Here is a 25,585-nt window from a genome sequence, read left to right on the forward strand (position 1 = left end):
GTTCACATTGTAGGAGCTCACAGAAAGATGGCCAGTAGCTTAATTCCACTGGGCAGCCTCTCCCCTCTAGTGCTGCAAGTGCTGCTTGTCAACTTGTATTCTTATTAATGCTGATTTAATACCAGCATAAACAAGACATGTGTTACTAAAATATCTGATACAGACTCACTCTTGTTAATGCACAAATTGATATAAGCACGATATTTTTGTCATCTAATTAGCCAAGGGGTTTTATGTTTAAGAAGAATTTGCTTTAAACACTACATGTATGTAACATCCAGAATTATCCCCACATGCGCTAGAACAAACTTCTGTAATACTTAGGACATACATACAAGAACAATTTACAGTAAGTACAGCTTTAGCCTTCCTTTCTTTAGGTCTCCCTTTGCCATCACGATGGGTAAATAAGAATCAAAGTTGCTAATGCAGCAGTTTGACCAAAAATAATGGTACTGTTAATGCTGGAAGTGTTTTGACATTTGTAGTCTAATTGACTGGGGTAGTGGAAGCAGAGGGAACCATCCAATATCTTCTTTTGTATATGCTAAGGACTCGTAGTTTAGAAGCAAGTTCTGACATCTGTAATGGCATTATGGCCAGCTAGGCATCACGTTAACATTCAGTCATGATTGGATGATAAAGATCAAATCGTGTACTCACTCATACGTAAGCAATGGAACATCACTTTTTCCTTCTCTGGTTGTGACAACGTCACGTTTGATGCCAAATACTTTTCCACAACTGTCTTTGGCCAGAAGATCAAAAACTTCATTATTGTACACTTCTACAACAGAAACCTCAACCCAGTAACTTCCTGCTGGCTTTTCTGAAATAAGCCTGGAGAATAAAAGTAGGATAGCTAGAAGTCAATATCAGATCTCAAATACAAAATGGCAGCCAGAAATGCTATAAACAGTAACTGTGAAACTAAAAACTGTAACAATAAATGCATTACAAACATTTCATCCTTCCTGTAAAGTTTAAGGTGAAAAGTCTGTAGGCATACATTGCTTAGGTTGCTATTATCAGATCAGTATTACCTGAACAGTTCCTGGGTAGCGCGAGGAATAATTCCAAGCTCTGATTCATCTTCATTGACAAATGCAAGGTTCTCTTCTAACTGTGGTCCCAACATTGTGTATGTTTTCCCGCTTCCTGTCTGTCCATAAGCCATAATACACACGTTGTACCTGAAATTCAAAAGGGCCTTCATTTATTTCACCATTATCAAAACTGGGTGAGGTACCAAGTTAGGGCTCTAACAACTTGGGAACACTCATTGAAAGGAAAAATACACACCAGTCCTGCGGCTTTCTTTCTGGAGCTCTCAAAATCTGACAAATTAAAGTACTGCTCATAACATCTCCTAAACAGGTTTTATTTTTTAAGCAAATTTGAAAGACAAGAACTGACAAAAACAGGGATACTTGGCTGGGAGTGATTGATGAGGTTAAACCTCCTGTCTGTCCAACTTCCAGTTCATGCACTGCTGAGCTGCTTGTTAATCAGCTCCTGAACCACTGCTGTTTACAGTACGGCATTTTAAAGTAAGCCACTGCTGCATTTGATTTGTCTGACAGTGCTATGCTGCAAACCGCAGCACAAACGTCTTAACAGCTGGGAGCAGTAAACTCTTCAGCTCTCACAGTCTTTTCAGATGAACTCCTCAGTCAGAGCCCTCAGCCACTGGAAAAGATTACACAGCTCTAGCAATAAAAGGCACAAATCTTAAGCCAAAGGCATTGGATAAGGTTCCATACAAGCATGAATGTGAAGACTACTCTGGAGTAATGGTGGGAGGAACTGCTTCATTATAGACCTGTAGAAGGTGAAAACATACATCTATTTATGTCTTATTTGTTCATAGACACAACCTTAGCAGACCCCATACACTGGAAGTGCCCTGCAGTATGCTGGATTTTCTGCTCTATCAGAGCTGCAAGAACAGGCTTGCTCCTTCTTTGGCAGAGAGCAAAATTTTACTGCTTAAGCTGTAGCTCCTCTGTGGCAGACCTGAACAGCCGCTTTTGGTTATCTGATGCTTTTCCTCATATCAAAAAATACTGTTTCAAGTACATGCCAGCAAATTTCAATGAATACCCCTCATCTAATTGTTTTAGATGTATGGTTTTGGGTCATCAAATCCTTACATATTACCGCTGCAGAGAAATATATTTGCAGGGTTTTTTGTTGTTGTTGTTTGTTTTTGCATATTAAACATGTCTAGAAGCAATTCTTTTTAGAGGATTACTAATAAAGCTTTATTCTGTTAGAAAGCAATGTAGGCAACACAACAAATACATTCGTAACCCTTCTGGGATTGTGGAGTCAAAGCTGCTGTCAGTGAACCTATGATAAGGTTTCTCCTAATCCTGAGGATGCAAAGAGTATAAACTGGAAGTCTAGACTGAGATATAACGAAGTAAAGAACTGTAACTGAAAATAAAGAGCAAAGTGTGTTACAAATTAGAGCTGTAAATCTGAAACAAGGGATATCCCTAAGTACCCACTGTTGACATAATTCTGCTTGCATTTATGACAGTGGAAAAGCTTCCAATAATTTTGATAGTCTTCAGCTAGGCTAAGAATGAGTGATTCTCATAGTTGAGCTCCCTGGCCAAGTCACAGCTCCCTGACACTTCCAGTGCCTTTTCAAAACCAAAGAGAGATCTCTGAAACCAAAAAGGGAGCCAGAAGTCTGCAAGTGGCTGCTGTCCATAGGAAAAAGAGAATAGGAGTCTTCTCAGAAGTATTTCAACTTTCATATAGTGCAGTTACTTAAATTCCCCTTCACAGCTTTTGTTAGATAGTCAATATAGTTCTGACAAGATACAGGTGATACAATCAAAAGCTAAGTAGCCAGGTGCTAGTAACCTTAAAGATACAAATCATGATACAATCTCTCTGCCAAAGTCAAAATGGTATTTCAGGAAAAGTCCAAAGGAACTAAAACTATCCAGAACTGTATTATATCTGAAGAAGACAAAAGAGGGAATGAATGGTTGGGTGATTCAACAAGAGGACAAGCAGCAAAAGAAGACTAATTTACATTTGTCTAGTTCACTTTGTTGATGCTCTGTTTCCAACATAACCATTTCAAACAGAGCATGAAGCCACTTCTAACCTCATTCTAATTGGAGATTTTGTGTTTCTGATTCTCCTATGTACCCCCAACTTTTCTCTTTTTCCACACTACTTCATTAGTTATATTATTGTTTAGAAAAGATCTTCTCGTCAAATTAGATTACCAATACTTTCATAATACTGCTCTCCTGAAAGAAGAGGGGCTGTTCAAAGCAAGAAAGTTATCCCTAGGAGGAAAGTTATCGCTATTAATGGAAACTAAAGAAGGAGAAATTTATCCTTCCTTAAAATAAATAAGGTTGAATCTTCAATATTATGAAGAAAGGGGAAATGTTATCTTAGTCCCTTGCTGGCCCTGTATTGCTAACTGAAAACTCTGAAGCTTATTGTACTTTATCTGCTTTGCATATGGAATAATCTCTCTTCTCTCTGGATACATATACTAAAAAAAAAAAAAGAAAAGAAAAGAGAAGAAAAGAAAAGAAAAAAGAAACAAACCATTAAAAAAATAAAAAGAAAAGAAAAACAAAGGAAAGGGCTGGAGTGCTCCTTTCTACTTAAGCTTAAAATTGTTTCAGTCCACTTTGGAGATCTGACCAAAACAATCAGGAACAGCAAAAAGGTTCAAAGTTCCGACCAAGTAAGTCTGTTTCACATTTACAGTGGGAATGCTGCTCAGAATCATGGCTCGTATGCACACTCTGTCCTCCTCTGAAAATCTGCTTCTGTTTAAATGCCACTTCGAGAAGAACAAGACAGCTTTTTGTTTTCAATAACAGAACATTTCCTAAATGAATATAAAAATCCCAACTTCAGGACAGGATCCTTTCATTGTGCAAATTAGAAAGTAGCAAGTAGAGCATATCAAGGTATTTTTTAGATATGTCCAAATAGACATAGGCAACATACTGAGCCAAAACAAACTTACACTCACTGCAAAAGGAAAAGTTAGAGAGAGAAAACAGTGGTAATATGGACTTTTCCAAACTCCTCCAACCGAGTGGTCCCAAGGTTGCTCAACTGTGGTCATTCAGCCTTGATAAAACAGAATAGCGCCTTATGGGCCATATAGGTGCCTTCTTGCCCCAGGCAGCCCTTATAGGTTCTACTGTAGCATGTGTGAATGGTTGCCTGGGGTTTCCCAATATTTAAAGCACCCTGGTATGCCTCTTCTGGGCTGCTTTTAACTACCAGGAAGAAAAAGTGACTTGGAAAGTTCAGTGTTCTACCAAATCACAGCAAAGAAAAAAAGTTGGTATCTTCCATCAGAAGCAATGCTTAAATTTGCCAGAAAGCAGAGGAAAAAAACTATTTTTTTCCAGATTTGTCTGTCATGCTAATTTTTGTAAACAGTGTTTTCTCTTTTTATTGTGGAAACAACTATTTTTATTCCATTTTATTATGGGAACAACTTCCACTCAGTGTTCATTAGAAAGAAAACAGGCAAACTGAACCAAAAAGCTTTAGAACACAACAAGACAGCCTCTATTAAGTAATCCTTTCTAAGGGATGAATTTCAGTAGAGAATTGCCATTTAACTTCTTTACTCCCACCTTTTAACTTACCCATCCAGTAGAGATGTTAGCAAAGGGGCCACGTCTGCAAACACTGTGTCTTGAGACTCAGTAGCATTGTAAACCCTGATGAGCAAAGTGCAATGAAGAAAAGATGTAGGTATCTATGTTGTCATAATTGAGGAGTACAGGCAAAGGAAAATGTAGGCCTATGATATAAAGCTTGTGACCTGCTGACATTTCTATGACAATAGCACTTACAGATTGGGTTTAAAAAAAAACTATTTAGCTTGGCAATATGAAGCTGGCAGACCAAAACTACTCATTGCTGCTCTAAACCTGACTTCCTACGCCAGGAAATTAAAAGGTAATGAGGAAGAGTTGACTTTCCTTGGGAGTCACAACTCCACAACTTCAAGGTTCTCCCCTGCTTTTTTGGAGTCACGATGTATATTTTGAACTAAGTTTTAAAGTGAATGAATGACAATTAAATGGATTAAGTTATCAGTAAAAGAACAATGCCAATATAATTTGTGGGCCAAAACAATTATGTGTAAAACCACTGCAAACACTTTTTCACATTCAAGAAACAAAGAAGGCAACACAGGGCTCTTCAAAGAAATTTTTCGTCCAACCTTCTCAAATATAAACCTCACATAATATAAAGCCAAAACCTGAAAATAAGAAATCATTAAAGGGAAGAAATTCTGATTATAAAACGTAGGCATCCTAATCCATTCAGTGTTTTTCTAGCATACCAAAAAAGTATCCTCCACAAGAATACAGTTAGCAACAAATGTGGGTTATAGAAGATGGTCCAAATCTGCAACATGAGTATAATAGCCAACACTTACAAATTCAAGGTATGAACCTTTTCCTTTGGAAAAGGCCTCCTCTTCTGCTATCTTTCTGTTGCAATGTTTTTCTTGTTTTCTGTTAAGCTCTGCTTTCCACAGTGTTGCGTGTTTTCTACTTTTTATAGCCAAATAACTAACAGGAATTTTGGTAGGAGCAGAGACTACAAAGTATAGTTACTTTCCTGTGCATACAGTATACCCATACACTTGGCTCTAATACATGATGCTAGAAGTTTAACTGAATGGAGAACACAGTTGGCTCTTTAGCAGTTACTCAAAGTGCTTTATATGTTGACCAGGATCTGATCAATACAGTCTGTAGACTGCTGCACAAACATAGATTTTGTATTTGTGTTCTCCATAAATAAGACTGTACCGAGGGGTCACTGATGAACAGATACAGAATTAGACGTAAACCACTTAGTTCAACATTTTGCTTCTGACAATGGCAAGAGGAAGAAACAAAAAACACTATGGTGGTGGGAGACAGAGTAATTCATCTCTGCCTAATAACAACAGCTGCAAACTGGTCTCAGAGCTGAAACATGAGTCGAATCTTTTCTTCAACAAACAAACAAACAAATATATATATATGATTAGCATTAGCATTCAGTTTCTTTTTGCATGTTTCTGAATTCTTGGCCTGGAGTAACATCCTGTGGCAATGTGTTCCACAGCCTAATTGTAAGCTGTATGAAAATGTACTCTCTTTAATCAGGATATGAGCACTTTTCTGGCTTGATGGACAAATACTGCTTGTCTTGCCATTCCACTGACATGCTGTCATGCTAAACTGAGAAACCAACAAGTATGCAGAGATGTGGCACAGTTCTTATTGGGAGGACACCGACACTGAATAGCAATACTCCATCCTTGCTTTGCATGCATACAAGTACATGCTTCTATAAGCTTTGCACATAACATCTCCAAGGTCAGTACAAGAGCAAGAGCACTTCCAGACACTTTTCTCTGCTTCATTTATCATCTGCAATCAATGAAATATTCATTAGCACCAAATCCTGTATCTTAACCAACTCAGGCTATAATTCAACTTGTGTTGAAATGATACCTTTTCTTAACACAGCAAAACATCTCCCTCAGAGCTACTACATTAAAAAACAAAAACAACAACAAACCAAGCCACCAAACTTAAAAGGTATTCACGAGATAAGAACATTACAAATCTGTCTTCACTTGCTACTGAGGGCTTTGGCTCTTTGCAAATGTTGTAACCAGCCACAGCTAGAGCTAAACTCAGCCAGTTTTAGTGGGCTGTGCTTTCACCACAAATCAGCATAGCTATAGCTCACTATGTCAGGTTCAGGTATGTGTAGCAGTTCAGAGGAAAGGCATGGGGTTCAATGTTACAATAACTACTCCAAATATTTACTCAGCTTCCTAAAGGGTTTTTTACTGCCTCCTCTTAGCTTCTGTGCTTCAAATTCTACTAGTACCAGAATGAAGTATTTTCAGTTTGGCTTCAGCTGGTTTATGCTACAGTGGCTAAAGGCACGGACAGACAATTAGCTATCTGAGACCATGAAAGATGCAGCAAATCCAGAGAATCTATTTCTATAAGCCCATTTATTTTTACCAGAATGATGACAGATTCGTCCCTGTGTAGTGATTAATGTTAATTTCAACTTGAAAATTCCAGGCTGCTTTTTATTTTGCTAACTGATTCACCAATAAAATTATAAAAGCATAACATGCTGAAAGCTGGAATTTTCTTCCTGAGCTGAAATCAAATATTTTGACATTTATTAGTTCCATAAAATGTTGCTAAAAAAATAAACATTTTTGAGTTCATAAGAACCATATGCTCTTCTGTTTATAAAAAAGAGCTGTGCTGGGACGCTGAAAAAACATTCCCCAAGAACGGCATTCTTTGGGGGATTTACATTTTTTTTTTACCCCGTTTCCTGATTATCAGGATCTGCACCACATGTACAGAGTCACAGCAGCCCTGGAGTCCAGTGTCAATACCATTAACTGCGTTGCTCCACAGAACTAAATTCCAGCATTATTCTGCATTTACTCCGACTGGTATGTCTGTATTAGGTATAGCTAGAGGGAATAACTTAGCAAACATATGAGAGGTTGCATATGCCTTGTATCAAGGGAGTCCTGTAACCTTTGAGGTGAGTAAAGCTTCCTCAAGATTTGCATTATCTCAGGAATTTTCAGTCATTTGGTGGCCTGCACAACAGCAGTCCCCAGGCTTCAGGAGCAGAAAAAAATCAGCTTCTTCGAAGGACGCCTCAGAGAAAGCAAGGAACTGGCAGTGTTAGGCCAACCCACAGCAGCTTGAGCTGAAACAGGCTCAGAACATTAATTTAGACCATACAATACACGTTGGATACATTTGACTTTCAATCAAGTGTAATAAGTCTAATAAGGCACAAAGACCAACTTAGAAACCCTCCTCTCAGCTGCTGCATTCAAAATCTCTCCTATTTATGTGGGTTCTCTGCCATCGTACAAGGAAAGTGCTCACATTACAGATTTTCTATCAGGAGAGCTCTTTTTTCACATGCCACTACTCTGTCCAATTGTCTATTTATATATATATATATATTTTTTTTTTTAAAGAACATTTCCTTTTAACTAATGACTACAAAAATTGTCCTTCACGACACAAATGCTCCAGCTACATGAGTCTACTCACCTTTCAAACTGAAAAGTCTTGTTTATTGGTGCATGACCAGGACGGCTACACTTTACCAGGACAGTTTCCTACAAGAAGAACAAAATACTTACAGTTAATGTCACAGACCAAGACCACAAGTAAGGACCTTAGAGTACATTCAGATTAACAAACAAACAACACAAAATATGCACATTTCATAAGAAAGATCCAACCTAAGCTTCTTATATGCCCAGAAAACCCAGACACCTAGAAATCCAACCTCTCTAATGGCCACTACAGGTAGATAAACAGTAAAAAGATTTCTTCTTCTTCCTTTTTTTTTTTTATTTTTTCATTGTAAGGACAGTTTTCATGCTGTCTTTTCAGACTGTTTTCATGAATATTTGTGCCTAAAATTGAGCAGAAGATGTGCATTTCTTGGCATATCATGTTACTCCACAGCTGTGAGAAAGAACTGAAGCCGCACAATCGCCGGATTTCCATGATTTTTTAGTAGAATCTGCTTTCCAGATGGATTATGTAGCAGTTTTGTAAGCTGGACAAACGTGTCAGCAGCTCCTCAAATGATTACCAGAGAAATCACAGCAGTCTGGAATGCCTTAAGTAGTAAGTTGTGTGACCTTTCACTCCTCATGGCATATCTTGCTTAATTGTAGATAAAAGTAAAGAATTAAGTGTGAGTGCTTACAGCAGTTCAGTTGGAATCTCATCAGCACACAAAACACTTCATCTAGTTCAATGAGGTTTCCTAGCTTACTAACCTGTGCTTATGTTACAGCATTTGATGGAAGTGCTGAAACTTTTACTGTTCCTCCAACAAGGAGGCTGCTAAACTTACATCCCTCAAACCAGGATGAATGCTCTGAAAGTAATGTCTCCTACTTTATTTTGTCAGTCCATGACATCAGAGGTGAATGTCGGTGGTACGGCAGTAGAGGTTGCACTGTCCCATCAACATTCCATTACAAGTTGTTGCTCTGTGACAGACAGCAGCAGAGGGGCAGTCTGACACAATGGTGTCTGACATGGAAACATGCATGAAGCAAAGGTGTAGCACTGAATTCCTCCATGCAGAAAAAATGGCACCCATTGACATTCATTGATGCTTGTTGAGTGTTTCTGGAGACCAAACAGTGGATGTGAGCACAGTGAGGTGGAAGGTAGTGCATTTCAGCAACAATGCCATCGGAGCAGCAGTGGGTCATAGAAACAGTGGGTCATCTCCACTGGTGCAGATTTTTATGAGCACGGCACGGAGGCTCTTGCTCATCACTAACAAAAACGCACAGTTAATGGTGGTCATTATGCTGAACAACAATCTTTGCAGCTGGGAATTTGCTCTATCAACTAGTGGTATTGTGCTCTTTGCATCTGCTGCACTTTTTGTGGAAATTAATAGGAGGCATTACTTTTGGAGTGACCTACACAGTATTGGCATTGAATGAAGTAGTAAAGAGCTAGTATTGGTATTAAATGGAGTAGTAAAGAGTTGTGGAACACCTTTCTGTTTCAGACATCTAATGTACTTGTAGAACAGCATTCCATAATGTTAGAAATGGGACAGAAAAAAATGTTTTTTGCATTATACAGAAACAAAAGCATTGTTAACAGGCAGAAGTTTCATGTAAGCTTTTGTAATTCCTTTCCTTTCCCAGGAGATCACTGCACACTAACATATCCACTGCAGCTGCTGGCATACAGGACCTCATCAGGTTTCCCTGTCAGTAGTGCCTATGAAATCCACAGCTCTGTCACACAAACACTGAAGAACATTTCTTTTCACCTTAAAGCCACAAAATACCCCTGCCCTGAGCTTTTTTTAAGGGCAACATGAATCACTGAAATGACAAATGGATGTGTCGTTAACATTCACAGGCTGTCCTGCCACCCAAGCCTGGGGAGCTCTTCAGTAAGTGAAAATCAGTAAGGCAAAGAAGTAATTTTAAATGAGACATACGGAATAGCGGATATGGACATATGGTCACAAAACCCAGCTGTGATAATTATCACTTCCCATCACTTGTTATTGCATATCTGCTGGAGGCTATTGCCCCCCTTCCAAAGGACACCACTCTACAACAGAGCCACTGCAAGGCAGACACGGAGCTGAGGCAGACAAGGACAGCCTAAAGGGCTCCCTGTATGGAAAAGGCACCAGAGAAGAAACCTGTAGATGGGGGTGATGATAAGCACCCGGAGAGTGATAATGTAACCAACTACTAATGCTATATCTACCTGATCTATTACAAAATTGTCCCAAGAAAAGGTGGAGGGGAAAACAGCCATAATTTAAATAGAAAAATGAATAAACCCAGCACCTTTCTTACAAAGGGTCTTCCTTCACATCAATCTAAAACTTTCTCTACATCATAAATACTATTCTGGAAAATGGGTACCTCATTTCCACAAATGTCAGCTTTGACTGTGTTGACTGCTAGAAGATTCGGAATGAATGAAACTCCATGATTTTATCTGAAAATTGCACCTTTAGCTTAGCCACAAGCATAACACCTAGAGCAGTTAAAAGCAAATGAAACTGGCCGTGCATATTCTTTTCCTTTCCTGCTGTTAGATTAGCCTAAAGTGGCTGTATTTTTGTAAAAATTCCATTTTTATGAGATCTCAAAAATATGAGATATCTGTATCTATATAAAATAATCCAAATGTAACCTAATTCTATCTTCATACAATAAATTATAACAGGTCAGAAATGGGTGACTAATTTTATAGCACAATAAATGAATCATGGCATCCAGAAATACTACATCTAACATTGCAGATCCCTGTTGATTATCTCCTGACATATTTATTCAGTCTTAGCTGACTCTTCATACGCTCCATTAGTCCCTAATTGCATATATATCTCTCTAATTGTTCACTTCATACAACCAAGATCTGCTTAATGAAGCTGTAATTTAGGAGATTTAAATGCATAACATACCTTAGGTCGCTTCAGCAATATTTTAAGCACTACACTAAGGGAATTTGGCTAATCACCATATAGCAACTGTGGAAGAACTATGGTGGCTAAGAAAATTAAAACCTAATTTAATACTTTGACCTTAGCTCACGCTACTGTGTCTTCTCAAATTTTATATCTTGGTAATGGCCACAATTAATGCTGTAACACCATCTGGATTTGCAACCTCAATGCTCATTCTCCCTCCTCTGATGGATTTTGAGCCAAGACTTTAATACGCCTGACTGCAGTACCACATAGGCTGCTGTGGTTGCTGAGATATTGTATTTCCATGCTAATGCATTAGTTGTTCTCTAACAGTAAAATGAAAAAGGCCTACCATAATTTAGAGATGGTTACAATAAATGCAAGTGGCTCAAAGGGGCTGACTGTGGGGATTCTGCAACAGTTTTGACTGCTGCAAACACCAAAGCTCCAGTTCTTGCAGCAACAGCAACTCCAAGCTATTATTACTACAGAGTCTACTACTCTACTACTCTAAGAGTCAGGATGAAAACAGCACAGATCAGCTGCTATTGCACCATGGGAGAACAAAGCTGGGCACCAACTGACAAAAAAAGCCACCCTACCCTATCAATTTTTATACCTCTGGTTCACATATCCCTTTTGTTTCTCTTTACAAGTATTGGTAAGCGTGTTCTTGAATTTCACCATCAAATATACTCACATCATCAATGGCGTATGCCACATTTTCTAGAGAGTTTCTGTGCCTGGAAGAAAAAAAAGAAACCAATAGGGGTAAAAAAACCAACCAAACAAAAAACAAAACAAAACAAAACAAAAAAACCCAAAACCCAAAAAGAAAACCTTGCAAACCTTAACGTTCCATTTAATTCAGGAAAGTCAATGCTCAAAATGTCTGTGAATGGCATGCTATCTAAAGAGCATCTTTCATATCTTTGTTACTACTGCACCCCAAGAACATGCCAGCACCAGTTATTTGTGAATCATGAAAGCTCAATCAAGCAAAATAATCTGCTTAAAAAAAGCAATTTAGAGCAAATATTATTCAGAGTACTTCACATGCAAACCATTGTATTGTTTTGTGATGGTAATGTGAGATTGTAAGAAGAGGTTTTCCCTTTTTAGTGCATTAAAATGAAGAACACCCTCTTTGTAGGTATCTGGTCCTGATCCTGCAAATGCAGTCAGAAGTAATTCTGCATCCATTACTAGTTAAAACCTAATGACTGGGAATGCTGAAGTGTATACACTCATGTGTGTAAGGGTTTTCAGAATCAGTCCCTAGTTTTAGTAATCAGTGTTAATTAATTTTTTTTTTTATATATTAAGAAAAGTTTGTCTTAACAATTATGCGTTTGTCCCTGCTTTACACTGTGATTTGGCACCCAACTACTCTATTCCATACGGCAACAAAAACAGAGCATTGGTTCTTCTCCATGTATATGGAGTACAGGTTAATGCAGGTTTCTCCTTTAGGCTCCTTGGAATTTCTTGTCTGGTATTTTTACATTATTTTAATTAAAATAATTGTATATTTTTTCTAAAGATTTGCCAAATATGAACAAACTTTAAAACACTGCATGTACTCTTTTGGAAAAAGTAGTCAGTAAAAAGTAAAATAAACTCCCAAATTAATCATGTTCTGATAGGTCAGATGATAATATTTCTGTTTCTTAGCCACCCACATAGTTTTCCCCTTCTTTCTCTGTTTGTATATGTTTCAGCCCCTACTTTCTTTCGTGTTAGTCATCTATGGAGAATTCAGCTTGTTATGACACATACTTGCACTTAATCCCTCTTTTCCCTTTGGATCTTGAGTGGTGTTGACACTTCAGTTACAGTAAGTGTATTATAAATTAGGGATGCAGAGCCAAATTATACCGAAATAGAATCACCAGCGTTTGTGCTGACAGCAAATCCATTCTGTAGCATTATAAAAAAAAAACCAACAGTAATGCTGAGAGCATTCCTCTACCTATGATTTCTGACAGTTGCTATTACAACACTGTATCCCAGTCTTTGTACAGCGCAGTGAATGTAGTCTACATTGACTACAGCTGTGTTACTTCTGCCAAACCACAGATAATCCTGGATTGTTCGACTGTTATGTCTTCCTATTCAGGTGGACATAGTTTTAGATGAAGGGATAAGGTTGGCTAATGCCAAGATAGCAGGAGAAAGAAGAAAGAATATGCATATCTTTAATGATTCTGTCACAGTATCCCCACACACATGAAAACAGAAAAGAAAAAAAACCCAATGAAACAGAACACCGTTGTTCTCCTATATATGTGGCCATTGTTTTCTCTTCACATTAACTGTGAATCAGAGAAGATGTAACACAGCCATACTAAATTACCTCTCTTGTGATACCGAATGTCCAGCAGCATGATCAAAAGGCAGCGATGGTCGGATCCTGCAATGGACTCTGATATTCCCTCTCAGCTCCTGGAATTAGAACGTTAACGTGATTTAATATCAAATGCTGGAGAGGACAAACACACTCGCATACAGAAATTTATACATGTTTAAGAAAGCAGGCAACTGCTTGCAACATCACAGCCTTAGACTCTGTGGAGATAAAATAGTCTCAGTATCATTTGCTTTCTCATAACTTTATTTGAGAAAGTATAATCTCTTCAGAGTTCTGAAATGGCATACCCCTCTTCGGTCTCTATGAATAACAAAAGATGCTTTCAGTAAAGCCATTTTCTCCTCTTCATCCTTCTTCCTCTTCACTTGAGCTTTTTAACTGACATTAACACAGTAGCTAAGATTAAACGCTGCACGTCTCATCCAGCAACCCTAAGGGAGATGTAGGATATAAAAGATTTTGTTCTTTTTTCTCTTCACTCTAAGTTCATATATGACTGAAAAGCCAGTACTGATTTTTTCTCTCCAGGCTGCTTCAGACTTTTCCTTATCTAACCTGGTGCTTTTCTTTCCTTTTGGTTTGTGATCACTTCTCATTTTGTATTGCTGAAAACAGGTTGCCTGTGATGAGCAGCGAACACTCCCCACACTGCCTTGGGGAATATCCTCTCAGCAAACTGCAACACAAGAAAGATTTTGGGAGGTAAGTGCTTTCCAATAAATATGGAAAGTTCTTCCCAGGCAGAAAAACTCAGAAGAACTTTGACTGAATGTTGCCTATCTCTCTAAAAGTGAGGTCACTGAACCCCTAATTAGCCCTTTGGGGAGATGAGGAGGCAGTGAAATTGAAGAACAAAAAGCAAAACAATGAATCCCAAATGAACCATCAGGTACAGCAAGATGTGCTTGGAAAAATAAAATGAAGATAATTCTGCAGTTTCATGTTGATCATTTTAAGAATTCTAAAACAGTTTCAGAGGAGCATTTGTACTAAATCAAACCTGAATTGATTTACCTGGAATTTCATATTGTAGAGGAACTGCCAGATGAGAAATGGTATTTTGCAACTAGAGAATGCGATGACGAAAGTAAAATTCTGCACACTATTCAAGATGGATGATATTCCTTAAGACAAAATACTCCAGAAATGCACGTGGAGGATGCTTATGTAAAAAGAACAGTCTGAGGTTATTGTAATGCACCACATGTAGAAATGTACCACACGTAGAAATGTACCACACGTAGACAGATGCTGGTTGAGAGTGATACATCCAGGAGGAGTACGTTAATTAGTTTCATTGGTGAAGAAGCTGTGGGTATAATTAAATCAAAATAAGATGTTTTGCCTTTCAAGATACTTACAACTAAGCTGTTATGTAGAGCTCTCCTCCTCTGCTTTTCTCTCTCGTATCTCCCTGTCACCTCTTGCAGGGACTGCTCAAGATCAAAAGCCTTCATCTGAAACACTGGAAGAAGGAAGTTGTTTTAAAGAACCAAGTGTGACTTTTCAAAATAAGCTTTACAATTGCAGCTCATGCAAAAGGCCTACAGATAACAGAAGAATAAAGGACGCTTCTCTGTTTTACAAATTACTTCTATATGTGTTTCACAGGGAAAGATGGCAAATAGCCTTATTTTCAGATGCGACTAAGTATTTCTAAGCAGGGGACTACTCAGCTAACACATAGAAGATTTACAGTTTGATGTACGCCCATTACAACTTCAAAATTAGCCTACTTGAATGTTTCTTCTATAATTCTCTCACATTCAATCTCTATTTTAGGATTAAACTGGTAGCACATGCTGTCTCTGAATTACACACTTTGGGCTTTCTGCTTAGGAAATATTCCACGTAATTTCAGATTGGTAATTCTGACCACAGTATTTAACCTTAGCAATAGAATCTTCATCTAAAGCACCTGAGAAATAACTGAACAATGGCCAAATTAAAAACATCACCCACCTAAGTACCAACGCACACCTTTGCTACATGCAATGAAGCTTCTCTTGGTTCTGAATTCATAGAAAAACATCTCACAAGGTACAAAGTTGGTTCAGCCAACAGGAATTTGCAAGGCCTCCTAAGGAATATGTAGTAATTATGTACACCACATCAGCTTACGTGCCAAATCCAACTTCCTATCTGCTCCTTTAGGCCCCAGTTTTGATAAGGGGAACATTGGAACATTCACCCTTATTTAACTTTCTACTTTTTTTTTTTTTTTTTTTTTTGCAATTTTAAACTTTCTAAAGTATTTTCTCTACACAGATAACACAGTAATGGATTACCATTTTAATCATAAGTTTATACACAATATACAGAGACAAGTTCTGCAGGCATCTGTCACTGATCATGCTATTTATTGTTACTGACAAGAATAGCCCCAACAGAATCAAAACTGTCTCAAAATCATTTCAAATCAGAAGTACAGAAGCAGTACTATCTATTTTCACATGGCAATACATAGGTATCAATCACGCAGGGACTCTGATTATAAATTTGTGTACTTGCTTGTAGTTCTTCAGCCTCACAAACATCAATTTAAGCCCTATTTCACAATCAGGTTGGTATGTGTCTTGTTCTTCTCAGACCTGGTAGGAGCACCATCAGAATCAATTGCATTGTAGGGTCTGTTTATACATACACATGAATGAGGAAGTGGATTCTGAAGCAGCAGTCCTTATGTTTCAGAAATCTCTGAAATCACCTGAGTCCTCTTCTGGTACACCCCAAATTAGGCAAATTTCAGCTAAATTAACATGTCCTTTATTGGGCTGTTCTAAAATTGTCACAACAACAAGCCTGAGACCTACAGAATAAAGATGTTACAGCTAAGCCAGCTCAGCAGTCTGGCATCAGCTGCAATCAACACAAGAGCTAAACTCAAATTATCAGCCCTGAGAAAATCCAGGGTTATTTGTACTCTACCTGACACCTCAGGACTCCTAGATGATCTAACAACCAACAGAAAAAAAAGCGCTTGTATTTTGGAATTGAACTCAATCTATCAGTATTACTAATATTTAACATGACACTGTTGGTATTACATGACTGGAACGCAAGTGTAAGAGCCTTACTTTGCATTGCTTCATTTTGCAGCTGTATCCCTTGGACTGCTGTCAAAATTTGGTAAAGACAAGCCTTGTATTGACGCTGAAAGTCTTTTGAAAGCTCGAGAGCAAATGAATGGAGGCTCTTCATGTCTTGCTTAAGCCTCTTGTCGGCAAGAAGAAAAAATATGTTATAAAAACACAAAACCAGCAGTCAAGGAAGAGAAATCAATATAACCACAGTGCAAATAATTATGGTGAAATATTACAGTCAGGAAGAACCCTCTACTTGATGAAAAGAAGACTTTAAGAGTGCGTCTTTCAGCATGTTTAAAGAAGGATTATCAAGATAGATATTCACCAATGACACTTATTAAAGATTTCACCAAATCTTTAAGGATCCTTATCATCTTACTCTATGGATTTGAACGATAATACACCCTCAGGTTGTTCCATCAAACAAAAATAAGTGTGTGTGCTCTGTACACTTATAAGACATATCCAGAATTAGCAATATAAACCTGTGATCTGTGTATCCATGCCTACTCTGATCAGGAGGTATTTGTTAAGGTCATTTCTTAGGTAAGCCAGTTCTATGTCTTCCTATGAGAATGATGTATTTTGAAAAGGTCAGAAACCTTTACAGCACATAAAAATATTTCTCTTATTAATGTAACACAGCATAACATACATGATATGACTTTTAAATGTTTACAAGTTCAGCTTATATTCACTTAGAAGTCGAAATAAATTAAAAATAAATTCACTTGGCTTTTGGATTAGGAGACCTCTTGACATCTAAGTCTTGGAAAGGATACGTAAAGTCATCTATAAGATGAACTTAATGAAACTTCTTCTCATAGAAGCATCATGATGCTTCATTAGTCAGTCAGATTATTCTGCAAGATTTTATTTTTCCAGTTGTGCTAGTAACCTTGAATTAATTAACCCATTTCAATGATACAACAATATAAACTAATGTGAGTAAAGCACTGTAGCTATCCCTCTCAGAACATAACTATGAAGGATTTCTTCTTCCTCCTTTTTTTTTTTTTTTTAATTACAGGTATAGGTTTAGCATTAATTTAGACTTTCATTTGGAGAGTTCTTTCCTCTCCTAGCCTTGACTGATCTGTGATAGAAAAACATCTCAGTCCACTGATAACTCATCATAAGCAGTTCTGCCATTCTAGCTAACCCAAAATATAAAATGCCACTGCAAGATTTACCAAGAAGAATCACTGTAATTAAGCTAAATCTTTTTGACTGTAAGAAACAGATTTTTTGGGGGGGATATTTTTGCTACTCTGAGCTATTCAGTGCTACTCTGAGAAAAGCTGACATCTGTTTGTGTCCCTTAAAGGAACTCCTTAATCTATGAAGTAACTTAAGAAACAAGTACCTCAACAAAGGGAAATACTATTGTACTATTACTGAGAGAACAGTTCTGGTATCTTTGTTACAAATTCAGGCGATATGACTGAGCATACAGATTACTATTTCTGCTTCTGAGGTCCTGCAGAACAGAGAGCTCCCAGTGAAATCAAGAGAGTTCACCAGTGATCTTGTTAGCATGTGGCCATCCAGTTAAAGTATCTAACAAGTATTGTGTCTTAGGAGACGTCTACCTGGTAGACATCTACCTGGTCCTGTCAAGGATTCAAGGTTTTGTCTACAAACATACCTATTCCAGGCACTGATAGCAGCCTATACAGGAGATCCTGGAGCTCAGAGACAGCCACTTTCCCAGCTTCCCAGGTAGCTCTGCAGCCTACTGCAGCAAACCACTATAGGTTTTAGAATCACAGAATCATAGATTGACTTGTGTTGGGAGGGATCCCAAGGATCATCAAGCTCCAACCACCCCTCCACAGGCCGGGCCACCAACCTCCACATTTAATACTAGACCAGCCTGCCCAAGGCCCCATCCCACCTGGCCTTGAACACCTCCAGGGATGGGTCATCCATAGCCTCTCTGGGCAGCCTGTTCCAGCACCTCATCACTCTCATAGTAAAGAACTTCCCCGATATCCAACCTAAATATTCCTTCCTCCAACTTAAAACCATTTCTCCTTGTTCTGCCGTTATCTACCCTTGTAAAGAGTTGAAAGCAGTTTTCAGCTAACTCAGACATGGCTACACTTTGCTGCAAGTACTACTGTAAATAAAATAAAGCTATAGACCACATTCAAATTTGACCATTTCTGGGTTTTACTGTATTTCATAATCTTGCATACGTCTACGTCATAGGTTATGCCAACATTACTACTAAATGTCTTTACCTTAATTGCTTCATGTAGGTGAGTTACAAGAGAACTCCTCTGCAATTTCTGCTGCTGGCCATGAGTGGAGTAGAGCTGTAATATCTCATTAACACTTCTTCCAGCCCACCCTTGATACTGTTTGAAAAAAGAAAAGATCACCTAAAAATCACTTCAAAGTGTATCTGATTTTTGATGCATTTTATCTCCTCTTCCCCTGTAAACGTCTCTGGAAGTGAATCAACTGGTTACATGTGATGTTGCAAACATATAATTTCTTTGCTTTTCACATTTTTCCAAGTCATGTGAAGGATCATTTCTAATTAAGTTGACTAACACCACAATATTCGACTTTGTTTGGGTGGCAAACCTCAACACCAAAACACTACAATGTGTCTGAAGTGCCTATAGCCCCTTACTTGAGCTTGAGGTGTATCTAAGTTAAAACTGTGCCTTTGCTTAGGGAAAAGGGCCAGCTACACACCTGGCATCAGATCAGCATCTTCTGGTGGCTAAATTTAATCGGAAAGCTCTCTCAAAAGACTTAGCAGGACAAGAGGGCACACCAGTTAATGGCTGAAATGCTGAAGGAGTGATTATACACAGCCCACAGCGTGGTGTTTGTTGCTTTACCTTTCTGCCGACATTATTGCATTCAGTAAAGTTGCAACAGTGCAAAATTGCACCAGTCAAGTGCTAAGCTGGGTCTTCAGAGATCAAAGCAAGAAAATACATTTTCTAAGGGATGTGGAGAAGAATGCTTTCTAGTAATGTTACAGACAAACTCTTTGAGACGTTGAAGTCAAAAGAAGAATAGGAAAAGTGCAACTTTAAGTATTTACAGGCAAGAATACAGGAGTTAATCCTACACAGAGTACTTGTGAAATTCGGCAATTTGACAGAATTTATGCTATGCTAGAAGCTGCACGTTTGTCAGTTACTGACAATCCTGGTACTTAAGTTAGCTGTAACTTCTTCACCTGCTCTTCCCAGCAGTATATTGACATCCACCATTCTTTAAACAGTACTGATAGCCTCTGCCCTTATTTGGGGAATTCAGTTGTCTCCAGCCCATAATTATTTCCTAGTTTATTCAGATCAGAAATTTGGTGACTGCAGTTCCCTGCTATTTCAATTAACTGAAGATAGAACTAAACAATGGCATTCACTCCTCACGTAATGGAGCTTAATTCCAATCCTCCGATAACAATAGGCAAAAACTAAATGGACTTAACTGCAGTTAACTACAGATGACATCTTCAAAAACAACAGTATATTTGGGAGATGTCAGAATAAAGAAAATATATATTGTCCAAGATAAATATTTCACCTGTCTGAACAAAAATTTCATGGGCTTTTTTATTTACAAATGGAACCGGAGGTCCTGCATAGCTATAAAACACCTCAGTGCTACTATATGAAGTGCTTACATGGAAAATAAACAGCAGGAGAAGATGATTGTTTTAAAATAACTCTTTTATTAGAAGCTTTAGAAATTGAGACAGCTCCTGTATGGGCATTTGTGTGTTTTACCCTGGGAATTTTCACGAACACATCTGTATTTATAAACATGCTTGACAGAAATGCACAGAAGTGCCCCAGAATTAATAGCTCTAATCATACGTGAAAAGTTAAGCATGTATATAAGCAGCTGCAGTACTGAAGCCTTGCTATAAGATCAAGCTAGCTAAAACCAAATGCTTTTCTTTAACATCTAATGCATTCTCTACCATCTGCATAAGTGCCCCCCGCCCTCCCTTTTTTCTCAACATGGAGGACGCAAATGGTCAGCTCTTCCTTCATTGAAGTCAATTTCTCATCACTTCGACTACTTAATCACAAATGTTGCCCTGGTTTTGAGGTTTTCTCCATTAAAATAGTTTTTGCATTCATCAGAATAAAGAGAGGTCTCAAAATGCTCCATTACTGCAACATGTCCCCAAAAAACATGTCCCCCAAAGCCATGTGTTTCACCAGCTGGCAGGTAAGTGGAACTGGTTCACCATGCAACCAAAACACATGGCTCCAGATCTATGAGAGGCACAATCCACTGCTTGTAGCCTGGCAGAACAAAGGGAAGTGACAGAGGTGGTATTGAGGTGGGGAACATATGAACTACTGAGAGACACAGGATCAAGTCAGTGTGTGCAGAGGGTGGCTGTGGGGGTGCAGGAAGCAGAGGGAGAGGATACACTGAGCTTTTGAAGGGTCCTCTGCACAGGCACAAACTAGAGTTGCAAACTCTGCAGATGCTGTGATAACAGACAGCCAATAGAAAACTCTTGAGGGTAAAGTGGATTAAATGATTTTCAAAGCTTGTTCGTAGGCCAGATGGTAAATCCCAGATGCGTTTCAATACCTACACGAAACCCTTCCCCTATCTGTCAGTAGATACTTTGAGCACGTTTCCTTGTGTATAACAGGGGCTCTTGACAATGCAGTTAAAAAAGAAGCAACCACAATGCACAAAGCCATGGAAAACAGGCTTTTATTATCAGATAACTATGTCCTATATCTGATGCACTATGGTGGCTAGAATAATTTCTTCCTCGTCTTTGAAAGGGTGAGAAAAAAAGCTGAAATATTTAAGATTTTTTGGTAAATATGATGAAACAGAAAATGCTTGTTGTTTTTTCCTTCAGAATAATTACACCATTCTCCCACATACCTGGCAAAACTCACTGCAGATGCACCATCTGGCTTCCAATCAGGCTTTGGAAAACGTTAAACCCACTTTTATCCACAGGTATTAACAGACCCTAAGAGAGGGCAAGTGGCTTTCCTGAGGTCACCCAACCATTTAACGCTGCAGAGCAGATTAGAAACTCTTGGCCAGCAGACTCTGTTGCAACCAGTTCTCACAGCTGGCTCTGGTCTAGAAGCATGGATAAATATTCACAGTTCTCTAAATCTTTGAAGCCTTACCTTTGAAGACACCAAACGTTATCGCAGGCTGCTGCTTGTTTCAATAATGCTCTAGAAGCAACATATCCCTCTGAAAAATGATATAAGGAAATGAGGGCATCCACCATTGCTTTGTGCTCTGTAGCTGACTTCTGCCACAGTGTTGTCTTTTCTGGACTAGCCTAGTACTTGTGCTATTAAGACATATAACTGGGCATCCTTGTCTGTTCACAACTTAATACAGTTCCTGCAGTCTGTGAATAGTCCTAATTGGAAAAGTAAACAATAATTACCGCTGCAAGTTTTAGATGAAGGGCAGCATTTTCAGTTTCCAGGGCAATTATTCTTTCTTCTTGGGTCTAAGAAAAAAGAAAACAATAAAAACACATGCAAACCCACAGAAGTAAAAATGGCATAAATATGAGTCTGACGAACATCACTTCGTTAATACTTTTCATTGCTGTGCACCATTTCTTCTCAGTCTCCTGAAATCAAAGGACTACTGGCCTCAAACCTAAATCTTTCCATTCGAAACCATTTCCTCTTGTTCCCTCACAGCAGACCTAAAGAGTCGGTCCCCTTCTTTCTTACAGCCTCCCTTTGGATACCAACAGGCCGCTCTCACATCTCCCAGCAGCCTTCTCTGCCCATGGCTGCACAGCATGATATCTCAGCCTGTGCTGGTAGGGGAGGTGTGCCACAGGAGCACTGAAGAGAGCTGGCCCCTCTTGATAGGAGGGCAGAGCCCTACGGCAGCCCAGCAGCGACTGGGCACCAGCCTGACATCACCCCATCGGTGTCACCCTTTGAGCCTGACCCATTGGCCAAGGGTTCACTCACTGCACTGAGTTTTGTCTAGCTTGAGACAACGCTGAGAGAAATGGAATCACAGAATCCTTAGAGTTAGAAGGGATCTCTGAAGTCATTCAGTCCAACTGCCCTGCAATGAACAGGGACACCACAGCTACATCGGGTCTGACCCAGCCTCGCTTTCAAACAGTGCCAAAAGCTTTGCTGAAATCCAAACGGATTTCATCAGCTGGTCAGCTAGATGGGTAACCTCGTCATAAAAGAGATCAGGTTCATCAGGTAGGAACTACATTTAGGAGCCGTACTGCGACAGCACCAGCTGCGTTGAGGATTCTCACCGTTAAGCCTCAGAACCCACTTTTAGCAGACAGCGGCAGAACGGGACGCTGCAGCCATCAGCCCCTCTCTCCGGCCCCGCCCTCGGCCCGTCCCCGTCCCGCCTCGCCTCGCGCTGGGCTCACTCGCGCTCTCTGCTCCAGCTGCCGCACACGCTGCGCCCACACCGGGCCCGGGCCGAGCCCTCCCCGCGGTCGCATCGCGCCGCTCGGATCGGCGCTTGGCTCCCCGCGCGGCGCCGCTCCGAGGGTTAAATCCCCGGAGACTGACGCGGGCCGGCCGCCAAGGAGGGCGCGGCCCGGCGGGGCTGCCGTGCTGACGGCACCGCCTCCCGCCAGCGTGGGCGGCGACCATGACAGCGGCCGCCCCCGGCTGGGGCTGACAGGGATCGGAAACAGCCCCCATACGGCGGCTGCTGGGCCTGGAGAAGGGCGGGGTGTGGGAGGTCGTATACTCGTGTGTAGACCATGCTGGGAGACACAGCGCTAGGCTCGGCGGGGAGGTTGATGAGGCTGCCCAAGACAGCCGCCTCCTCTCAGCTGTTCGTTCTGTTTTATCACCGTCAGCCAGTCTGAGGAAGTATTTTTGTAGCTCACGGGGTGTAGCTCACAGTTCTTGACACTGAGCTCTGGTTTTTATATGCAGTATCAGCGAGGTCTAGGCAAGGAAACAAAAATCTGTCTTCTGGCAATGCTGCAAGGCTGTATTCCAGCACGCTTTTCTAATGGGATCCTCTGCTTTGAAGAATCTCCTTTTTCCCCCAAACGTCTACCAAGCTGATCCTGCCTGTTCCCTGCAAAAGAAGAACCCAGCCTTGTTACAGATAATTCCAGGGAAACAAGAAGGCTGGAAGTTTCATGACATTGACTAAATCTATTGCATGTTTTACTCCATTTAACATCAGTGAAACACCACTATGAAAGCTTGAGGTACTACTACGTAAATGTTGTGTTAGCTACTGCTGGTGCGTTTCATGCTGACCCTCGTAGTGAAAACAGAAGACTTGAGTTCCCAGCTTCAGTATTTGGATAGGAGTTGTCCATTATGCCAAACACCAGGACGCTCACTGCTGTGTGCCTTCTGATTTTCTGCTCCCCACGTGACAGCACATTCGTCGTGTCAAGCAGACAAATCTAAGACTGATGTTTTGCACGTGGTCTTTTAAGCTCCCTAAAACACTATCCACTTCATTTCTCAACCTAATTTTATTTAAATGCCTTTCATTGTCTCAAACAGGTACACTTGCAGCCACAGGGTGAAGAGAACTCACGGTGATTGCTTGAACAGATTCTCCCTGAGCTTTGATAGTTACCATGTCTGTTAATGTTATCTGCTGTAGAAGAATAGTACATAGGGTCACCCCCTGCTATCACAGAATCAGTAAGGTTGGAAAAGACCTACCAGATCATCCAATCTAACGTTCCACCCGTCACCAACAGTTCTCACTAAACCATATTCCTCAACACAACGTCCGAACATTCCTTGAACACCTCCAGGGTCGGTGAACCACCTCTCTGGGCAGCCCATTCCAGTGCCTACCACCCTTTCAGAGAAGTAGTATTTCCTAACGTCCAGCCTGAATCTCCTCTGGCATCATCTTGTCCACTGAAAGATAATTCCACGCAACATGCAGCTTAGAGCTCCTGCAACTATACATAGGGAGGAGGGAATGCATAGTAAGCATTAAGATGCCTGACATCCAGATAGCCACTGATACTGTCCGTCTACAGAAAAGATTTTTGCAAGAGGATGAGCTTGCTTTGCTCTGAAAGAAGCAACTCTAGTACCCAGCCACAGCAAAAAGTGTACCTGTAGAGGATTTAACATCCCTCACACAATAATATGTTTACAATCAAAGCACGAGTGAAATGGGTTCATCCATGCAAACACACTATTCAGTGAAGCTGTACATATTTAATTACTAAATTTAAGCAAGACATTTGCATCAATAACTGTAGGGCAATCCTGAATATTCATCTGCTCCTAAGAATACACAAGCGTTGTCCAAGAAGGTTAATTGCACACTGCTTGTCTTCTTAAGCAGTTTATCTGCCATTGCAGCTAGAAAATAAATTGACAGACTGCTTAAGCTGTGAGGCTTTGCCTTCTCAGCCACACAGCCCCCAGGTGACTGCGACAGGTCTATCATCTGACACAACAGACGGAAGAGCCAAACGCTTTCCTGTTCTCATTAGCAAACTCTTGTGGGTTACTACGTTTTTTTTTTTCCAGACCGTTCTTAGTGAAGGTTGTTGTTATTGCTGTTTTTGTTGTAATTTCTCATAACTCAACTTTTTGAATTGGGAGGTAAAGGAGAAAAGTCTCATTTGTTTATTCTGCTGCTGAACTCATTGCTTGATCTACAAACAATCGTTATGATCAAGAAAATATTATTTCAGTAAACAGGATCTATCTTATGGACTCTCTCAGCTGCCAACTGGGTTGTTTCCTTTTGCTTCTAGACTACACATTCAGTATTCAAATGCCTTTTTTCCTTTAGCTTCATTTTTATGGTCACAGTCCACAGACTCAAAAGCACTGACACAAGGTCCCGCTCAGGCACACCTTGAGGTCCTGCAGTCTTCTAAATTCAGAATGTCCTCATCAGTGATTTTGAAAATTCTGGAGAGTAGACCTTGCAACTGGAGAGATCACAGAGCCACAGAATGGCCTGGGTTGAAAAGGACCACAATGATCATCAAGTTTCAGCCTCCCTGCTATGTGCAGGGTCACCAACCACCAGACCAGGCTGCCCAGAGCCACATCCAGCCTGGCCTTGAATGCATCCAGGGATGGGG

The 25,585-nt window shown here is 39.9% G+C and overlaps 1 protein-coding gene across 3 annotated transcripts in view; it reads right to left on the reverse strand.

Annotated features, from left to right (window-relative positions):
• KIF25 (kinesin family member 25) overlaps positions 1–23,064 on the reverse strand; it is a 32,342-nt gene extending 9,278 nt beyond the window's left edge. The window contains exons 1-12 of one of the 3 annotated variants that reach the window (XM_040698608.2): positions 22,790–23,064; positions 21,935–22,000; positions 21,663–21,732; positions 18,759–18,875; positions 16,504–16,640; positions 14,788–14,891; positions 13,412–13,500; positions 11,756–11,798; positions 8,127–8,194; positions 4,653–4,727; positions 1,044–1,193; positions 664–840 (exon numbers count right to left, since the gene is read on the reverse strand). In XM_040698608.2, coding sequence (XP_040554542.1) covers positions 664–840; positions 1,044–1,193; positions 4,653–4,727; positions 8,127–8,194; positions 11,756–11,798; positions 13,412–13,500; positions 14,788–14,891; positions 16,504–16,640; positions 18,759–18,772 — 857 coding nt within the window. In that variant the 5' untranslated portion in view covers positions 18,773–18,875; positions 21,663–21,732; positions 21,935–22,000; positions 22,790–23,064. Of the gene's footprint in view, positions 1–663; positions 841–1,043; positions 1,194–4,652; positions 4,728–8,126; positions 8,195–11,755; positions 11,799–13,411; positions 13,501–14,787; positions 14,892–16,503; positions 16,643–18,758; positions 18,876–21,662; positions 21,733–21,934; positions 22,001–22,789 lie in introns of all 3 variants that reach the window. The other 2 variants (XM_004935526.5, XM_040698607.2) reach the window with 2 other exon arrangements.
• Between the last annotated feature and the right edge of the window lie 2,521 nt (positions 23,065–25,585).

The sequence above is a fragment of the Gallus gallus genome, chromosome 3 (genome assembly GCF_016699485.2).
Source record: "Gallus gallus isolate bGalGal1 chromosome 3, bGalGal1.mat.broiler.GRCg7b, whole genome shotgun sequence".
Lineage (NCBI taxonomy): Eukaryota > Metazoa > Chordata > Aves > Galliformes > Phasianidae > Gallus > Gallus gallus.